Below are 15,791 nucleotides of genomic sequence, written 5' to 3'. Positions count from 1 at the left end.
TTGCAAATGCGTACATTATGGTCTCCTTTACTCTTCCTTTGGTAAAGCTAAACTGCTTTTTTTTTTTTAAATTGAAAGTCAGATCTGTTGGTGACTATAATCAGTGAAGATGAGTTTGAATTTCAGCAAGTTTTGGGTAAAGTCAAAATTTGCATTTGCTAACATTCTACCTTTATTTGAACCACCTACCTGATCGTTAGCCTTGCAAAGAGAAATCATAAAAGAATCACAATTCAGGAATTTGCTAAGTTTCATTCCTCCTATGGGACGTTAGTTGGTGTTCAGTCTGTAGCCAAAATATGTATGTAATGGCAAAAGAATTAAAGTAGGCTAATGTCTGCAGCAGGGAATATAAATTAAAAGTCAGGGTTTTGCACCCAATAATATTTTCAATGTGTTTGATTTAAAGAGTATTAGCTTTTAAATTATGACTGCTTGCCCACGAATAATAGTGTCTTTCAGTTTACGCAAAATATTATTTTCCATCCCTTACATTTGAAGCAGGTGATACTAGTTACTTATGCTCTCTGGGTCAATCACTGTAAGGGAGTCAGACTTCTAGTGCTAACATTTTGTAATGGCTGTAATCAAAGTGCCAACATCACCTTCATTAAATGACAGAAGGTTGTCAAGCTATCCTTCAATACAGAACCAGAGTTATTTGTGAATTTGCAATTCATTCTTCTCTGCTAAAGACTTTAGCCTCTGCTAGTCTTTTGTTGTAACATATACAAAGTATAATATACATCAATTACAGACGTGTATTTCTGTTAGAAAAATACATATTATAACTAAAGAACATGTAAATAGAGGCACTTCAATAAGCTAAGTGTTTGCAGTTATGAGCATCAACCCACCCATTTCTAGTGTCTGATTTCAGTGAGCCCATTCCTCTCTACTCATAACAGAAGTTATGATGTGGTTACAGAATTTAGGGGCCCTCAGAACCAACGAGGGCAGGTCCTGATAGATAATGGAGCATCATCGTATCCCCTATCACCATGCTGAAATGAAAAAAATTAATTTGGGAGAGGGATTCCAAAAACACTTACTGAAAAGGGGTAACTAGATTAAACTAAATCCTTTAAGGACAGAAAAAAAAAGATTCTCATGTTAAATTAGTCTGAAAGTCAGATGTCCTACTAGGATGATGATAAAAACCAAGAAGTGCAATTGAATAATATTTTGACCACATCCATGCAGGGTGACTAACATTGTGGCATCATTAACTGATAGTTATTTCAGCTCTCTGCCCAGCACATATGCATCACTATATCTCATCAATAGGAATATTACTGATAATGAAGGTGTGGAAACAAGTGAAGCAGGCGTTTATATATTATCTGTGTGTGTAGTGCGTACAGAACATGAGTTCACATTCATTAATATAATGTGTATTCATACACATGCACAAAACCCTTTGGGGGATGAAAGCACAGGAAAAACAAGACATCCTGATCTATTTCATAGAAGATAGTGCAGAAATATTTTAAAAAGCAAAACTTGGAATTTAAAGCCATATGAACAAGAAATTCTGAAAAAGAAAATCAAGGTTGACTTAATTTGTATTGCACCTGAATTATTGGAGAAAAACAATACCGATTTTTTGAACATACAGTGAAATGAGCAACATACATGACGGGTCCTTTGTAGAGATGTGGTGTATGTCACTGGTGACAGGAAGCCATCGGGCAGCAGGGAAATGGATGGTTTTGTAGAAGCACGTAGTGCTGAATTAGCTCAAGTGTTAATTTCACAAAGATTCAACTGAAAGATGCCACAAAGTCTCTCAGAATTCTACACTTTATATTTCTTTAGGCATAAAGTGGCGACAGACGCTTGTATATACTTTCTGTTTTTGCAAAAGTGCTCGAATATACTTACTACTACTGTGCCGCGTGTGTTCTACTTAAATGTGACAACTAAATCAATAACTAATTTTAATTTTGATGAGAACAGAGATCAAAAAATACCATTTACGTGTCAATACTGTCAATGAGTTAGTTACAATGTGACTGGCATAGTATGGTGTCCTGACACATCACTTTTCCCTACTTCAGATGCATCATAAAAACCAAGGATCACATGGATAACCAACTGCATTCGTGAAGCCCTGGTTTGGTTTATTTAGCTTCTCTCTGCCAGGGGGAGCACTGGGTCTGGCTTTGGCATGCTTGGTGGATAGGTTAGGCTGTGGCCCTTTTGGCCTCTTGAGTTGAGGTCGTTTATCCAAGTGCCAAGCAAGAATCCTGGGCGAGAGGTGTTGGACACGAAAGCAATGGTGTTTCGTGAACAACATTCTTTACACAAAACAATTTCCATCATCAGTAAAATCCTGCACACCCTCGGCTGGCCCCATGAGCTCAGCCCAGGTAGAGCACCTGGTACACAGCACGCTCGTGTGAAAAGGATGTGCCCTCGCAAACTTGTAAGAGATGGACAGTTAGATACTTAAAAATTTCTCTTTCTTGATTCTTGGTGCTCACAGGCCATCGAGGAATCCCTTCTCTGAGCAGCATAAAACAAGAAGAGCTGGTTGACAAAACATTTTTGTTACAAAGGTGTGTCAACCCTGAGCTTGGAATTAAGAAGTTAAAATCTGTGATTTATATATATATAGATATAAAAATAGATGATCATACTAAGACTAAAAAAGTGAAAGAAATCTCCATGTCAATACTATATATAGTTTTTTTTTGTCTTGACCTTTTTTGTTGTTGTGGGTTATTTTGTAAGAGAATGCCCTTGTGATGGAGAAACCAATTGACACAAAGCAAATAGTTAAAAATGAAAATTCACCTATGAATCTAATTGTTTATCATTTTAGTGAAAAGAACTCCTATTTTGGGGAGGGTAATGAACACAGGGGCAGAAACATCTGATTCATGTCAAACCTGTGGCAAAAGCAGAGATGGTATCATTGAAGACGATTTTCAATCAAGACCTAGGAGGAGGATGAATTGATGGGGGTGAACATTAGTAACTGAAGGAGAAGGAAAAATCTGTGCCAATTGGATACAATGGACACATATTAGGGGCTTAAGGAAAGTGGAGTCATTACTGAAGTTGAAATTGGGCAGGGTGAGAAAGAGGTGCTGAGTTATAGTTAGTTTCACTCTCATATTAAAGATGGAATTCTAAATTTAGGATCAGTACCTCCAAATCAATTTGGCATTGGGTGGTTAGAGTACAAGACGATACTTCCAAGACAACAGTGTATTTTCACTACATTTAAAAAATTTTTCAAGCTTTCTTCCCAGAAGCATTTTATAAACCTGATTTGTCACAGAAAAGCTTACCCTGGGAGTTGGCTGTCAATGTAGAACCTATAGCACTAGAGTTCTTTTATTTTTCTCTCCTTGCTGCTTTGTTGAAAATTCAGTTGTCTTGGGATTTGGCCTGATTTTAAAAGGAAAATTATTTTCTTCCTAACTTTTTTTTTTATAGGGGGTAAAAACCTGACAATGTGAGATTCCTTTACTTCTGCAGCATAAAAGCAAATGAAGGTAAGAAAATCTCCTAGTACGAAAGATTTGTGTAAGAATTCTCTCTGGAATAAACAAGGTCCCCACAGATAGCTGAAGGAAAGAGGAAGCCATTCATCTGGCACCCGGTACTCTTTGGGAAAACAAAAAGGGAGGCAGATCGCAGTACTGCTCTCTTCTCATAGAAAACGGTAAGTTTTTGTGGCGTGGTCCATTGTCCAAGAGTGTAAGAAAAGAAGGGAGTTGGCCACTCAAACAGCTAAAAGGCAGTTTCCTCTGACCAAAGCCCAGGATTATCTGCACAGTCTCTGCAGTGCCAAGACCACACAGACCAGAGACCAGGAGAGCAGCGAGTGGCCGAGCTGAGATGCAGAAGAGTCTTCTTCTCTCCTATCAGGGTCGGCTGCAGGGGCCTCGGTGGTGACAAACTCGAATTCCGTTGGACACACGTCATCCATGCATCCACTGCCACTTCCTGAGCCGCTGGATTCATCACCTGGCGTGCAAAGATTGAAAAAGAATTAGACCACGCACCAGGAGGAAACAGAGGCAAAGAACAGGATGGAGCTGAGCACGTGGGCGAAAGCCCCCAACATGTCTCCCAACATGTCCCAGTGGGTTTCACCCCATGGGCGGCTTTGTGACCAGAAGGTGGACCTGTATGGTTGAAACGCAGTGCTACTGGAGATCTAGAGTTATTGCCTACCATGATGGCAACAGGACGATATTTTTCTTCTAGCAAATATTTAAATTGCATTAAGAAATTACATTTTCTCTTTTTATACTTCAGAGTTGTCATTCTTAGCAGATGGCATGTTTTTAAAAGGATTTTTTAAAGGATACTTTAAAGGCAAACACAGATGAGGGAAATAAGCACTGCAAGCAGGAAACTAGAGAAAAATAGCAAAGCATTATGGCAGGTAGACATTCCTAATACTACTATACTATATGCCTATGTACTATGTGATTATTATTTTTGACTTTTCCCCTTCAGTATTCCCTTCTGGAGAGCAAAGATGGACTCTGCCAACCAGCATCTCACTCTAATCCAGGGGTTGACAAGCTCCAGCCTGTTGCTTAGTTTTGGCCCAGAACCTAAGATCAGTTCTTATATTTTAAATGTTTGAGAGAAAAACAAATGAAGAACAATATTTTGTGACAGTGAGAAGTTACTTCGGGAAATTCAGGCTTCAGGGTCTATTTATAAAATCTGACCAGAACTCAACCATACCTGCTCACATTCCCCTTATGACCAGCCACACCCATGTTGTAAGAACAGAGTGACAGAGAATATGACATGTTTAATATCTGGCCCTTTACAAAAGAAGATGTCCCTTCCCTACTTGACACCAATGCCCAGGGGCCCACCCTGGATGTCCTCTTCAGGTGGTATCTTCTCTTCTTCCCAACATGTCCCTTGGTCTACTCTTTCCCCACACTTCTGTGCTAAGTTCCTTCTTGTTTGATAAAGTATCACTCAGATTCAGCTCCAGATCAACCTTCATCCATTACGGCAACACTCTGCATTGGTAGACTCTGCGTCTGTGGGCTCTAAATCTGTGTGCCATGTAGTTAAATATTTCTATGATGGCTGTCTCTGTACTGAACACGCACAGACATCTTTTCTTGCCATTAATTATTCCCTAAGCAATATAGGATAAGAGCCATTTATATAACACTTACATTTTATTAAGGTTATAAGTAATCTAGAGATGATTTAAAATATATGGGAGGATATGCATAAGTTATATCAAATATTAAGCCATTGCGTATAAGGAATTAGAGCATTTGTGAACACTGGTATTTGTGGGGGGTCCTGGTACCAACCCTCCCACTACGTGAAAGTACTTGTCACTACCTGGGATTGTGTTATTTATTATTGTTTACTGTTCATCTCCTCCATGGGAATGTAAATATGTTGAGGGTAGAATTTTTATGTCTACTGTTTACGTCTCCTGAATTTCTATGATCATTCACAGGCCCCGGCATACAGCATTTGTTCAATAAATACTTATTAAATAAACAAATGTGCCTTAAGCAGTTGACTCAGCTTCTGTAGCCTGTCTAAACCAACATGGGTGAGGGATATGCTTTGCAGAGTATGTATGAAGAATACTTAATGCAATGCCTGAAGGTATCAACTCCGCTGCTGTCCATCATGCCTGGTGGAAAACATAGGGTGCCTACAGCAAAAGGACCTAAAATTTAAGTTGCCACTATTAATTGAAATGCACTAGGAAAAATACATTAGTTTCACTGAGGCTGTTTCCTCACTTGTGTAAGTAAAATTAATAAAATGTATTTCATAGAATTGTTATGGCCAATAAATGAGAAAATGTTTCTGAAAGGAACTCAGAAAATTGTAAACTTTGCAATAACAGTTGCCTTTCTCGCCATGTACTCCATGACTCCAATCAGTATCCCCAAATTCCTCCTGCTACCCTACAGGCTAAGGCACCCTGAACTGCCCCAAGAGAGTGGCACTTCTTGGATACTAAGGATATTTAAGTAAAGCCACAGTAGGGTGAGGTCTTTTCTAACATTTCCTTGAAGGAGAAATATACAATTCATCCATATGTTTTTTCAGAGAGCATATCTAAATATCAGATAAGATTATTTGAATATGCAATACTAGGCTCTTAACATTTTCTCTGCTTTATCTTTAGTGGCCTTTACAAGGGGAGAAATACCCGTTAATTAAATTCGGAGACATAAGAACCGCTAAGGGAATTGTTCTGAATGCAAGTATCGTGAAGAAGAAGTAATATAACCTTTACAAAGATATTATTAAAGTGACTTAGAATATTAAAAATGTGGGAAGCGAATAATAATGTGAGATTCTGACTAGGTAGAATAATGGTGCCAACTCTTTGTGAAAAGCAGTCACAAATGCAGATATTAGGGGATGGGATGGGCAACCTAAAAAAATGTCACAAGCAGAAAGGGTGAAGATGGCTATAAGATGCGATATTGGTTTATATGACAGGTAGTATTATCTTAAAAGATAGGGCCAAATATGGTGCTTGAGTTAGAGCCAAGGGATGCTCTCAACTATTGTTGGTTTTCATTTTCCTTTTAGGGCAAATGGAGCAAGATATCTACCTCCTAGACATACCCTGAACGTTACAGACTGATTTGCATGTAACCTGGTTAGGTCAGAGAGGAGAAAGAAGCAATAGGGTTAACATCAACTAATTCTTATTATCTTGACTTATTCATTCCAATAGTTATTCTCTAGGTAAGAAAGCATTTTATTACACGAGAAGACAGAACAAATAAAATGATAAAATGGGGCTAAGTAATGATGATGGTGAAGCTTGAGTGTATCAACTTGATTGACTTGGGAGCAGCCCAGGGGACTGGCAGAGCACACTTCTGGGTGTGTCTGGATGGGTCATGGAGGTGTGATCTTGGGTCCTCTATCTAGACCCTGGCCTCTTAGTCTCTGACATTGTTCCTCAGCTCTGCTTCCCAGCTGCCATGAACCAAGCAGGTTTATTCCACCACACTCCTCCACCATGATGTTTCTGTCTTGGAACTAGTTGACCATGGACCGAATCTGAGCCAAAGTGAACCTTTCCTTTAAATTGTAGGTGTTGGGCATTTTGTCCAGCAAAGGGAAAGCTGAATAACTCAAAGTTGGAGACAAAAACGCCTAAAATCTGGTGAAACATTCTCTTCTTGGGAAGAAAGGAGAGGTTTATCTAAGAGGAAGAGAGACAAATGACTGAGAAATTTTAAAGCCATGAAGTCTGTCAGGTTGCTAATTACTCTGTATTTAGAAAATTAATTTTCGAGTTCTTCAGAATAGCATAGAACACTAAAAAGTTTCTACAGGGGACAAGTTCAGTAAAGACTTAAATGACTTAATGTCTTCCATCTGTAGGTTGTTTCTTTCTATCTCATTAATTCAAGCACACAGACATCATCTTTTGCTTCAGTGACCAAATTACAGAATCACTGGCAACTTTACATCTTATGTTCAAGAATTTGTTTTCCAGAATTCTCTTTGTAAAAGTGCACAGTTAAGAGAAAGCCAAGACACACACACACGCGTGCACACACACACACACACACACACACACACACACAAGATAGAAAAGAAAAATCACTTAAACAAAACCCAAATAGAGTTTCTGAGACTGAAGCAGCATGGATATGTCTCAACTTATAATGAAGTCACCTCTTGATAAACTCACTGTAAGATGAAAATATCTTAAGTTGAAAATTCACTGAATATATCTAAACTACCCAGCATTCTAGTTTAGCAACTGTTTTAGTTATTTTTCTTATTGCTAAGACAAAATACCCAATAACAAGTTAAAGGAAGAAAGGTTTATTTCATCTTACAATTTGTAGAGGTTTCAGTTCACAGTTGGCTGGCTCCCAGGCAGGGTGACATGGTGGAAGGGTGTCACAGAGGAGAAACGGTTCATGGTAAAGCAGGGGAGGCAGAAGGCAGAAAGCAGTAGCAAACAGCAAACAGCAAGAGACAAGCTTTCTGTCCTTCTATCTTATTCAGGCTGCCCACCTTAGAGCGGGTAGCACTCACACTCAGGGTGGAGCAGCCTTGATTCTAGCACTGTACCATGAATCAATTCCAGTGTCACATTCTTGATTCCAGCAGCACACACCCTAGGTCCAGCCCTCTCTGAAAAGCCCCACTTTTGACTGCATGAGGTTCTGGGGGGATAACTAGACACAAGCCATAACAGCAACACAGGCCATCATAGAGCATCAGTGGTTTTCCCTCCTAATCTGACTGGCTGGGAGCTACATGCTGTGCCTCCACATAACATGGTGAGAGAACATTGTGTTGTATATCATTAATCTGGGAAAATCTCCAAATTCAAAATGTGAATGGATATTACTGTGTGTGTATGGCTTCTGTGCAATGGTAAAGTCAAAGAATTGTAAGTAGAACCATCATATGTTAAGGATTGTCTGTAATTTACTCAAGATGCCAGTTTATAAAATAAGACTGGGAGTTTAGCTCCGCTTGTCTAAGCAATAGGCAGACAATTCTTTTGGTGATTTTAATAGTTTTTCTTTGCTAAGACTAAACACCTGAGAAAAACAAAGGAGGAAAGAGTTACTTTGGCTCATGTTTCCCTAGATTTCAGTCCCCGATCAATCAGCATCACCAACACAGAAATATCACGGCAGAAGGGCACGGTGGAGGAAGGCTGCTCTCCTCATGGCAGCCAAGAAGCAGACAAAAGGGGAAAGAGGCAGAGTGGAAGGAGCAGGGTCCAGATACGGTCTCCAAGGTCACACCTCCAGGTCCTACTCCCTTTAAATAGGCTCCACTTCCTAAGTCCCATCACCTTCCAATAATACTGTCAAATTATGATCCCTTCAATGGATTACTCCACGAATGAGAATAGAGTCCCTGTGAGCCAATCACCTTCTGAAAGCCTCAGCACTAAACACAGGAGACAATGGGGGGTCATTTTAGAAATGGGGGGAAAGCATCACAAGTTTGGGAGAGACATGAAAAACTGATGATGTGGAGAGGAGAAAGTGAAAATATTACTTTTTCACTTTATCATTAGTGAATCAATTGGTAGATTGATCAGTTGGATCAGTTTTCACTCTGGTATGGTTAAATGCAGTCCACTGAAACTGTTAAGACTGGCTGTGATTTATATAATATCATTAAGTTTTGGGCCTTAGACTATAGAAAGCTTCACAAATTAGGGACGAAGGAGACCTAATTAAATACACATGTCACTCTTGAAGGCAAATTACGGTGTGATCAGGCATAACTACTTTTTCACTCTGGAAGTCACGGGTAAACGTGTCCTTACTCGTGTCCTGGAAGTTGACGTCATTGCCGTTGTATGCGTTCTTCAATTTGTTGGTCATCACGCGGAGAGCCATGATCTGCTGTCTGATGAAAGTGTCGGGCCGGGTGATGTCCACGTCCACCTCGGGGTTGTTGATCTGGTTGGTCAGCCCGTCATTCATGATCTCAGGCAAGTATCTGAAGGGAGGGAGGAAGAAACAGGTCAAGATGATGCAGCAGGGTCCTTGGAGTCTGCCATGGCTTCCTCGTACAGTGAGCCAAGCCACTCGGCCAAAATTGGCTTTCATTCCTGGGGGGGAAAAATGCCAAAGAGTAAATGTACATCTTTCTCAGAGGGAGATGTAGCTAACATGGCTGCAGGCTTGTTTTTCAAGTGGCAAGGAGTTATTTGGTAGGCTTCTCATTTTCAAAATGCCATCTTGGGGACTTAAGGAGATAATTTCTTAAGATTTTCTCTCTCTTTCCATCCCTAAAGTCCTACAGCTTCAGTCAAGGACTGCATAGATTCCTCAGTCCTGCTCTTCATTTTGGTGGGAAGAACTGGAGGTAGGAAGATATCGTTTCTTGGCTGGAGAGAGTTGTCCTGTAGAAGGAGACTCTCTCGACAGAGGTACCCTGCTCAGGTTTGAATCCGAAGAAACTCCTGGAGCTGTTTATGTATCCACACATTTATCTCTATGTTGGTGCATGTACCATAGGTGTGTATAGCGCCTATCTATTGGTCTATCTGTCCAGCATTCATAATCTGTATCTTTTATCTGCGGGACATTCTAGGAGTAGCCAGTGACTGCTGGCATGTTTGAGATGTCTATTATGGGTTTTATTTTGTAACAGAATCGTGGGTCTAACTTGGCAGATTTATCAATATCTGATAACACAGAAGGGTAGCATCTAATGGTGCTGAGCCTACTCTTTCTTTCGCTTGTACCAAAATGTTAAAATTGTCAGCCCTCCGACATCAACTCCTAACGCCTAGGTGTGTTCACACCAGTGGAGCTAAAGCCCTCGCAGACACCTTCAGAGCCCCCCGACTCCTCACTCACACACCCGCTAATTTTCCAGCTCACTAACTCTGTGTGTCAGGAAGCTTCTCACACTTGTTTTTTCTTCCCATTTCCTTGGTCCTTCCCTGAAGGGCAGCCGGCTCCGGTGGCCTGGCTCTGACTTCCTTGCTCCTTCTGTCCTTCCCTGCACAGCCTGCGGGTGCAGTCCGATTACTCTGCCACTCTGTCCTGTCATTCTTCTGTTTAAAGGCTCCGAGACAGTAGCTGATGTCCACTGAGCACTCACTGAAAGTCAGGCCCCGGGCTGAACACATCACATGCATTTTAAAATTCAATCTGTGTCAGCACATTTGGAGATAGGTAGGAGTGTGCTCCTGTTTTGAGAAATAGAAGCTGGAGGCTTTGTGAAGATAAGCAAACGTGCTGGCTGACAGATGGCAACACCAGGATCTAAACACAGGCTGACTCCAAAGCCCATGTGCCACACCGCCACCCCTTTTGCTGGGTGGCTCAACTACAGTTCACACATCACAGCTCAGGCTTGCAAGCACGTCTCTCTCCAGCTCCACTTTCTTATGCTGCAATACACCCTCTGAGGGACCCTCTTTTTCCTACAGAATCTGCTCCACTGTGCTTATCTGTGTGGCCATACTGTGAAACCGGCATTGGGTCTTCATCCCTGTATCCTGGCTCATACCCCGCCCCCGCAAGGCAGCAGAAACTAGAATTTCTCTTCTCCAAGGCTGTTAGAGAAACGCTAATCTTCCTCTCCACCTTTGTCTTGGAGCTGGATATAAGGAAAGTCTCGGACCCCTTTGTCCTACCGTGGCCTTTCCTCATTTCAGAGGGGTCTGGCCCTGCACCAGGAGGGAGGCTGAAGTAGACAGGCTTCACTAGGTTCCCCACTCTATGTATTAGTAATCATCACTATGCAACAAAGCCACCTTGAAACACCCACAGGATAGGGTTCAGGATCTGCGGGATGGAGGAACCCCTGGCAGGTCCTGCAGATAGTGTTAGATAGTGTTAGAACTGCGCAGAGAAGAGGACACCCTGCTGGTGTCTACTTGCTTGCTGGTGGGGAGGAATCTCTACACATCTAGTGGCAGAAGTCTGTGTTGATTGCGGCATTAAAAAAAAAAAAGAGGCACTTTTAAAAAAAATCAGCACACTGTCCCAGCAGATTTTGTCTTGATTTTTTTCACAATACACTTTTCCCATTTAAGGCCCCCAAAGCCATAAGGACCTAGATACTTTTATTTTTTAATTTTAATTTTTTTAGTATATGTTTGTAAAACGTAATGATTTCAGCTTTCAGGGGTCTACCGACCCTGTTGTAGTGCTGCCAGGTTCAGTTGGGCATTATGCGCACTGCGCAAAGTCACTCTCTGAGCTGATGGAATGCATTGGCACTGAAATCTAGTCTTCATTCTGTGGTTACCAAGCCATGCGCCTGCTGGGTGCCACTCAGCACTCTTTTCTGGTTGATAATCTTTTTACTTTAGAAATTTCAATGTATGCATTGGAAGAAGAGACAATCAAAAAATGAACCCCAGGAGTCTCTGTCCATCAATCTCTAAAAGAAGAGCCACACAGAAAAGCTTTGATACTTAAGCTGTTTTCAAGGTGTTGAATCATATGCATGATGTATTTGTGTGTGAATTGGTTTATCCTTTTTAAATCAGAGGCCCCCTGAATAAGCTCTGTTTTCATCCATATCTTGAACAAAATTGACTTCACAATGTTCACTAAATAATGAAAAATAAACCACATGGAGTGCATTGTAAATTCTTTTCCATGAAAGCTTCAAATATTATTGCTCCTAAAAAATGTCTTGGTAGAAATTTTAAAATGCCACCCACCCATAGCTCTTTGGTTTTGCAGCAAAGCAGAACTTATGCCTGTGAATATATGTGGTATATAAATAAATTCTTGTTGGATTTTCTTGACGTAACCTCTCACATACGGCACTGGGTTGACCCTTAGTGACATGCAGTTGTATGTGCCAGGCTCCAAGACCTCTGCAGAATGACGATGCCATTGGAGTAACTGGCAAGTGCAGGCACCTGCAGCCAGCATGAGCTCAGAGGGCTGCAGGGGCAAGCCCAGTGCTTTGTTGCACCTCCACGTTCTGGACTGAGTCTTACTGAATCCGGACCGTGTCTCCCTCTAATGCTGTGCATCTTCTCAGCTCGCTGAGCCTCATTTACCAGCAGCTGGCTGCAGTAGCTTGCTTGGGAATGCTTCTCTAGGAATCTGAGCATCTAGGGACAATAAGGGACTGCCAAGTAAACCCAGCTCTCCCAGCCCCTGCCGATGCTCTGCCTCTTACCATAAAAACAGGTATGAATGCATCCCTCCCTTTCCGAACATTTTTTCCTTTCCCTGTGTTTAAAGGGTCACCTTAGAGACAATGGGGAAATTTAAACCTAACATAATTGAAAACAAAATGGTCATTTGGCCATCCTGAGTCTACTCCAGAGGCTGAACCCATGGATGCTTCATTGAGCAGCCGGCAAGTCCAGTTGTGAAAGTTCAGTTCTGCACCAAGGTCTCATAAGTCCATTCATGCTTAGTCTTCTAACAGGAAGCCCATATTCTGCAAGAACAGACTTATCATTGAGGCCACAAGGCTCCTCCTGCTATAGTTTCTGGACAGCTCTTGAACAAGGGACAGCACAGTGTTTTTTGCACTATTACAGCTCTGGGAGACATCTCAGGAGAACCCTGGCACAGGGAGCTCAGCTCCTGTGTTGGCTGTATGTGCGCTTGGAAGAGGGAGAACCCACAAGCAAGGACAACCAGGAGTGTCATGGTCTGCCAAAGCTTCAGGATATGTGGCAAGCAGGTGGCAACTGAGGACAGCCACACATAGCCTCCTCACTTTGGCTGGTTTCTGTCTGTAGGACATGATAGAAATTCAACCTGCAGCGGATTTGCAGGATTATTTGCCTTCACATTTAATTTCATATTGTTGATGTAGTGTCCTTGATTATATCTGAACATAATAGCCAATTAGGGTAAAGGCATCCCACAAGACTGTGGCAGGGGGAATGACAACCTTGTGGGTAGCTGCAGGCTTTGTGCCTGACCCTCACTGGTGAGGTGACAGCTCTGTCACCTGAGAGGCATTAAATATGCTTGCCCCTGCAAGTTTCCCACTAGCCGACCACTGTACTCTCACACTGGAATCACTTCTTACAGCTCTGCTGGAGAGTCCAGAAAGTCTGTGGATATCTGAATGTGTTTGATGGGAGGAGAGGTGTGGCTTAGTATGTAGTATTTCTCACCAGCACTTTCAGGCTGGTAATTGTTCTGATGTAAGGAGCTATACCTGAGGAAAGGGAAACTCACCCTCAGGATTGAGAACTGCAAGCTAACACAGCCTGAGAGGTGAGAAGAGAGAAAGGAAGAAAGGAAGGAGGAAGGAAGGGTGGCTTAGAGGTGCCCAGTAGGTTCACTGTGAGTTTGAGAGGGAGCTGAGGTTGGGAGGAATGGAATGGGGTATCCAGGTGCTGGCCTGGGTTGCTTTTCAGGTACCCAGACTTCAGCTGCTCCCGCCTCAAGGTGTGATTGGAAGATTGGGGAGAAAGTAGTTTGAACCCTTTTTGTTGCCTCAAGTGACCTCCATTTAACACCTGGCTCTGCAACAGTTTCTTGTTCAAAGCCACACCTTCATCCTCCTTCACATTTTACGGAGCTTTCCTAATTTAAGAAAATGTAGTGCTAATATATGACCAGAATTCCTTATGTGCAATTCTCAGATTTGAAAATCTCCACAGTTGTTCCTGCAATATATTGTTAGCAACTCTGAAAGGAGGCCAATTATAGTTCTTATTTATCCCAGTTTTGAGATATTAATGCATTTTCCTGCAGAAATATTATGTTTGATTCTGGGCTATGCATCTACATCCTACTGAAAATATTACATAATATAGAGCATATTCACAGTAGTAAGTCTCTAAAACCTGAAAATTCTGAATTCCAAAAACACATATGGTCTCAAGGGTCTCTCATACAAGGAAAGGCAAACCTAGGGTATCAGTGACCTCTTTTACAAGCTGACTCAGGAGCTGAGTTTTAAACTTTGTACACATGAGGGTGGCTACCACTGAAATCAACAAACAAAAAGTATAAAGGCTGTCAAAGAGGTGGAGAAAGTGGAAACTGTACATTGCTGGTAGGAATGTAAAATTGCACAGGCTTTGGGTAGCAGAGTATGGCACTTTCTCAAAACAGTAGGAACAGAGCTAGCATATGAACAACTCAAGTGTTCACTGATGGATGAGTGGATACAATAGAATTGTGATGTTTATACAATGAAAAATATTATTCTACCTTTAAAAAGAAGGAAACTCGGGGAAATGGCACCACATGGATGGCCACTGAGAGTATTAGGCTAATGAGGAAATTAGCCAGACACAAAAGGACAATTTTGTAGCATTCTACTTGTGAGGCACCTAAAGTACACAGACTCATAGAGATAGACAGTAACATGGCAAGTGCCACAGCCTGGAGAAGAGGGATGTGGGGAACTAGTGGTTAATGGGTATGGATGTCTAATCTCAGAAGATGAAACCATTCTGCCCATGGATGGTGTGGTGGATAAACAATGGGAAAGTAACATCACTGAAGTGTACACCACAAAACAGTAAAAATGGTATAGTTTATCACAATTTTAAAAACCCTGAGTTTTAAGTAAATATTTAAAGATTTTTTTGATATGGATTAGTTTTCTTCCCTTTTCATTTATCCTGGTATTACTCAAAGCATATTCCGACCTCTGGCTTTAAGTGGCTTTATAAATTCTTGAGCACTGTGAAGTTAGAGGTGTCTGCAGCATTAGGAACTGCAGGCGATGTCACACTGAGGTATGATCAAAGGCTGTCCAACTACAACTGGGACACCTGAGATCCTTCAGGACTTGGCAGTGTGACCACTGGCAGTTCACTTAGCTAATTTATTTCATTATCCACTATGCAAGTCCAATGCATTCTTATGCAGATCAAGGGCCAATTTTGCTCCCTAGGAGTGGCTGAGAGCAGCAAAATCCGGAGCTTTAGAGCCTGCATTCCTGTACAGAAGAGAAAAGGGCAATGGGCGATGGCTGTCCTCCAACTGGCACCTGGGAAGCAGGAAATGGCTTGGGAACTCTTGGAGAACACACAGCCCATTGGTTGGTTGGTACAGTCAGCAGAAGCTACACTCTACAACTTGGCTGCTTCACTCATTGGCAGGAGCACCCCAAACCCACCCTTTCACCGTAGGACTGAAGTCAGCAAACTACAGAGCAGAGAGAAAAGAACTTTGAGTCAGTTTTTAGGGTTGCTGAGCTGTGGACCAGAAACATGCTGCCTTTCTCCTATTGTTCAACACGTTCGACATCTTCTTCCACTTGTAAGATGCATCCAGCTTTGTCTCACCCAGGATGATCAGGAAGACCCCGTGCATTTTTTTCCTCCCCGAGTATTCTCTATTTTTTTTTTTTTTTTT

General features: G+C 41.7%; 1 protein-coding gene across 2 annotated transcripts in view; it reads right to left on the bottom strand.

Moving 5' to 3' along the window:
• Nucleotides 1-2,671: 2,671 nt before the first annotated feature.
• The window catches only part of Gpc6 (glypican 6), a 1,098,597-nt gene continuing 1,085,477 nt past the window's right edge, over nt 2,672-15,791 (bottom strand). For both annotated transcript variants that reach the window (XM_010630646.2, XM_010630653.2), the window contains 2 exons: nt 9,296-9,471; nt 2,672-3,981 (listed from right to left, as the gene is read on the bottom strand). In XM_010630646.2, the coding sequence (XP_010628948.1) occupies nt 3,779-3,981; nt 9,296-9,471 (379 nt within the window). In that variant the 3' untranslated portion in view covers nt 2,672-3,778. The remainder of the gene's footprint in view (nt 3,982-9,295; nt 9,472-15,791) is intronic.

Source organism: Fukomys damarensis, unplaced genomic scaffold (assembly GCF_012274545.1).
Source record: "Fukomys damarensis isolate Sample0158 unplaced genomic scaffold, DMR_v1.0_HiC HiC_scaffold_6, whole genome shotgun sequence".
Taxonomy (NCBI): Eukaryota; Metazoa; Chordata; class Mammalia; order Rodentia; family Bathyergidae; genus Fukomys; species Fukomys damarensis.
The sequence above is the reverse complement of the archived record's forward strand: the minus strand, read 5'-3'. Positions and strand labels throughout refer to the sequence as shown.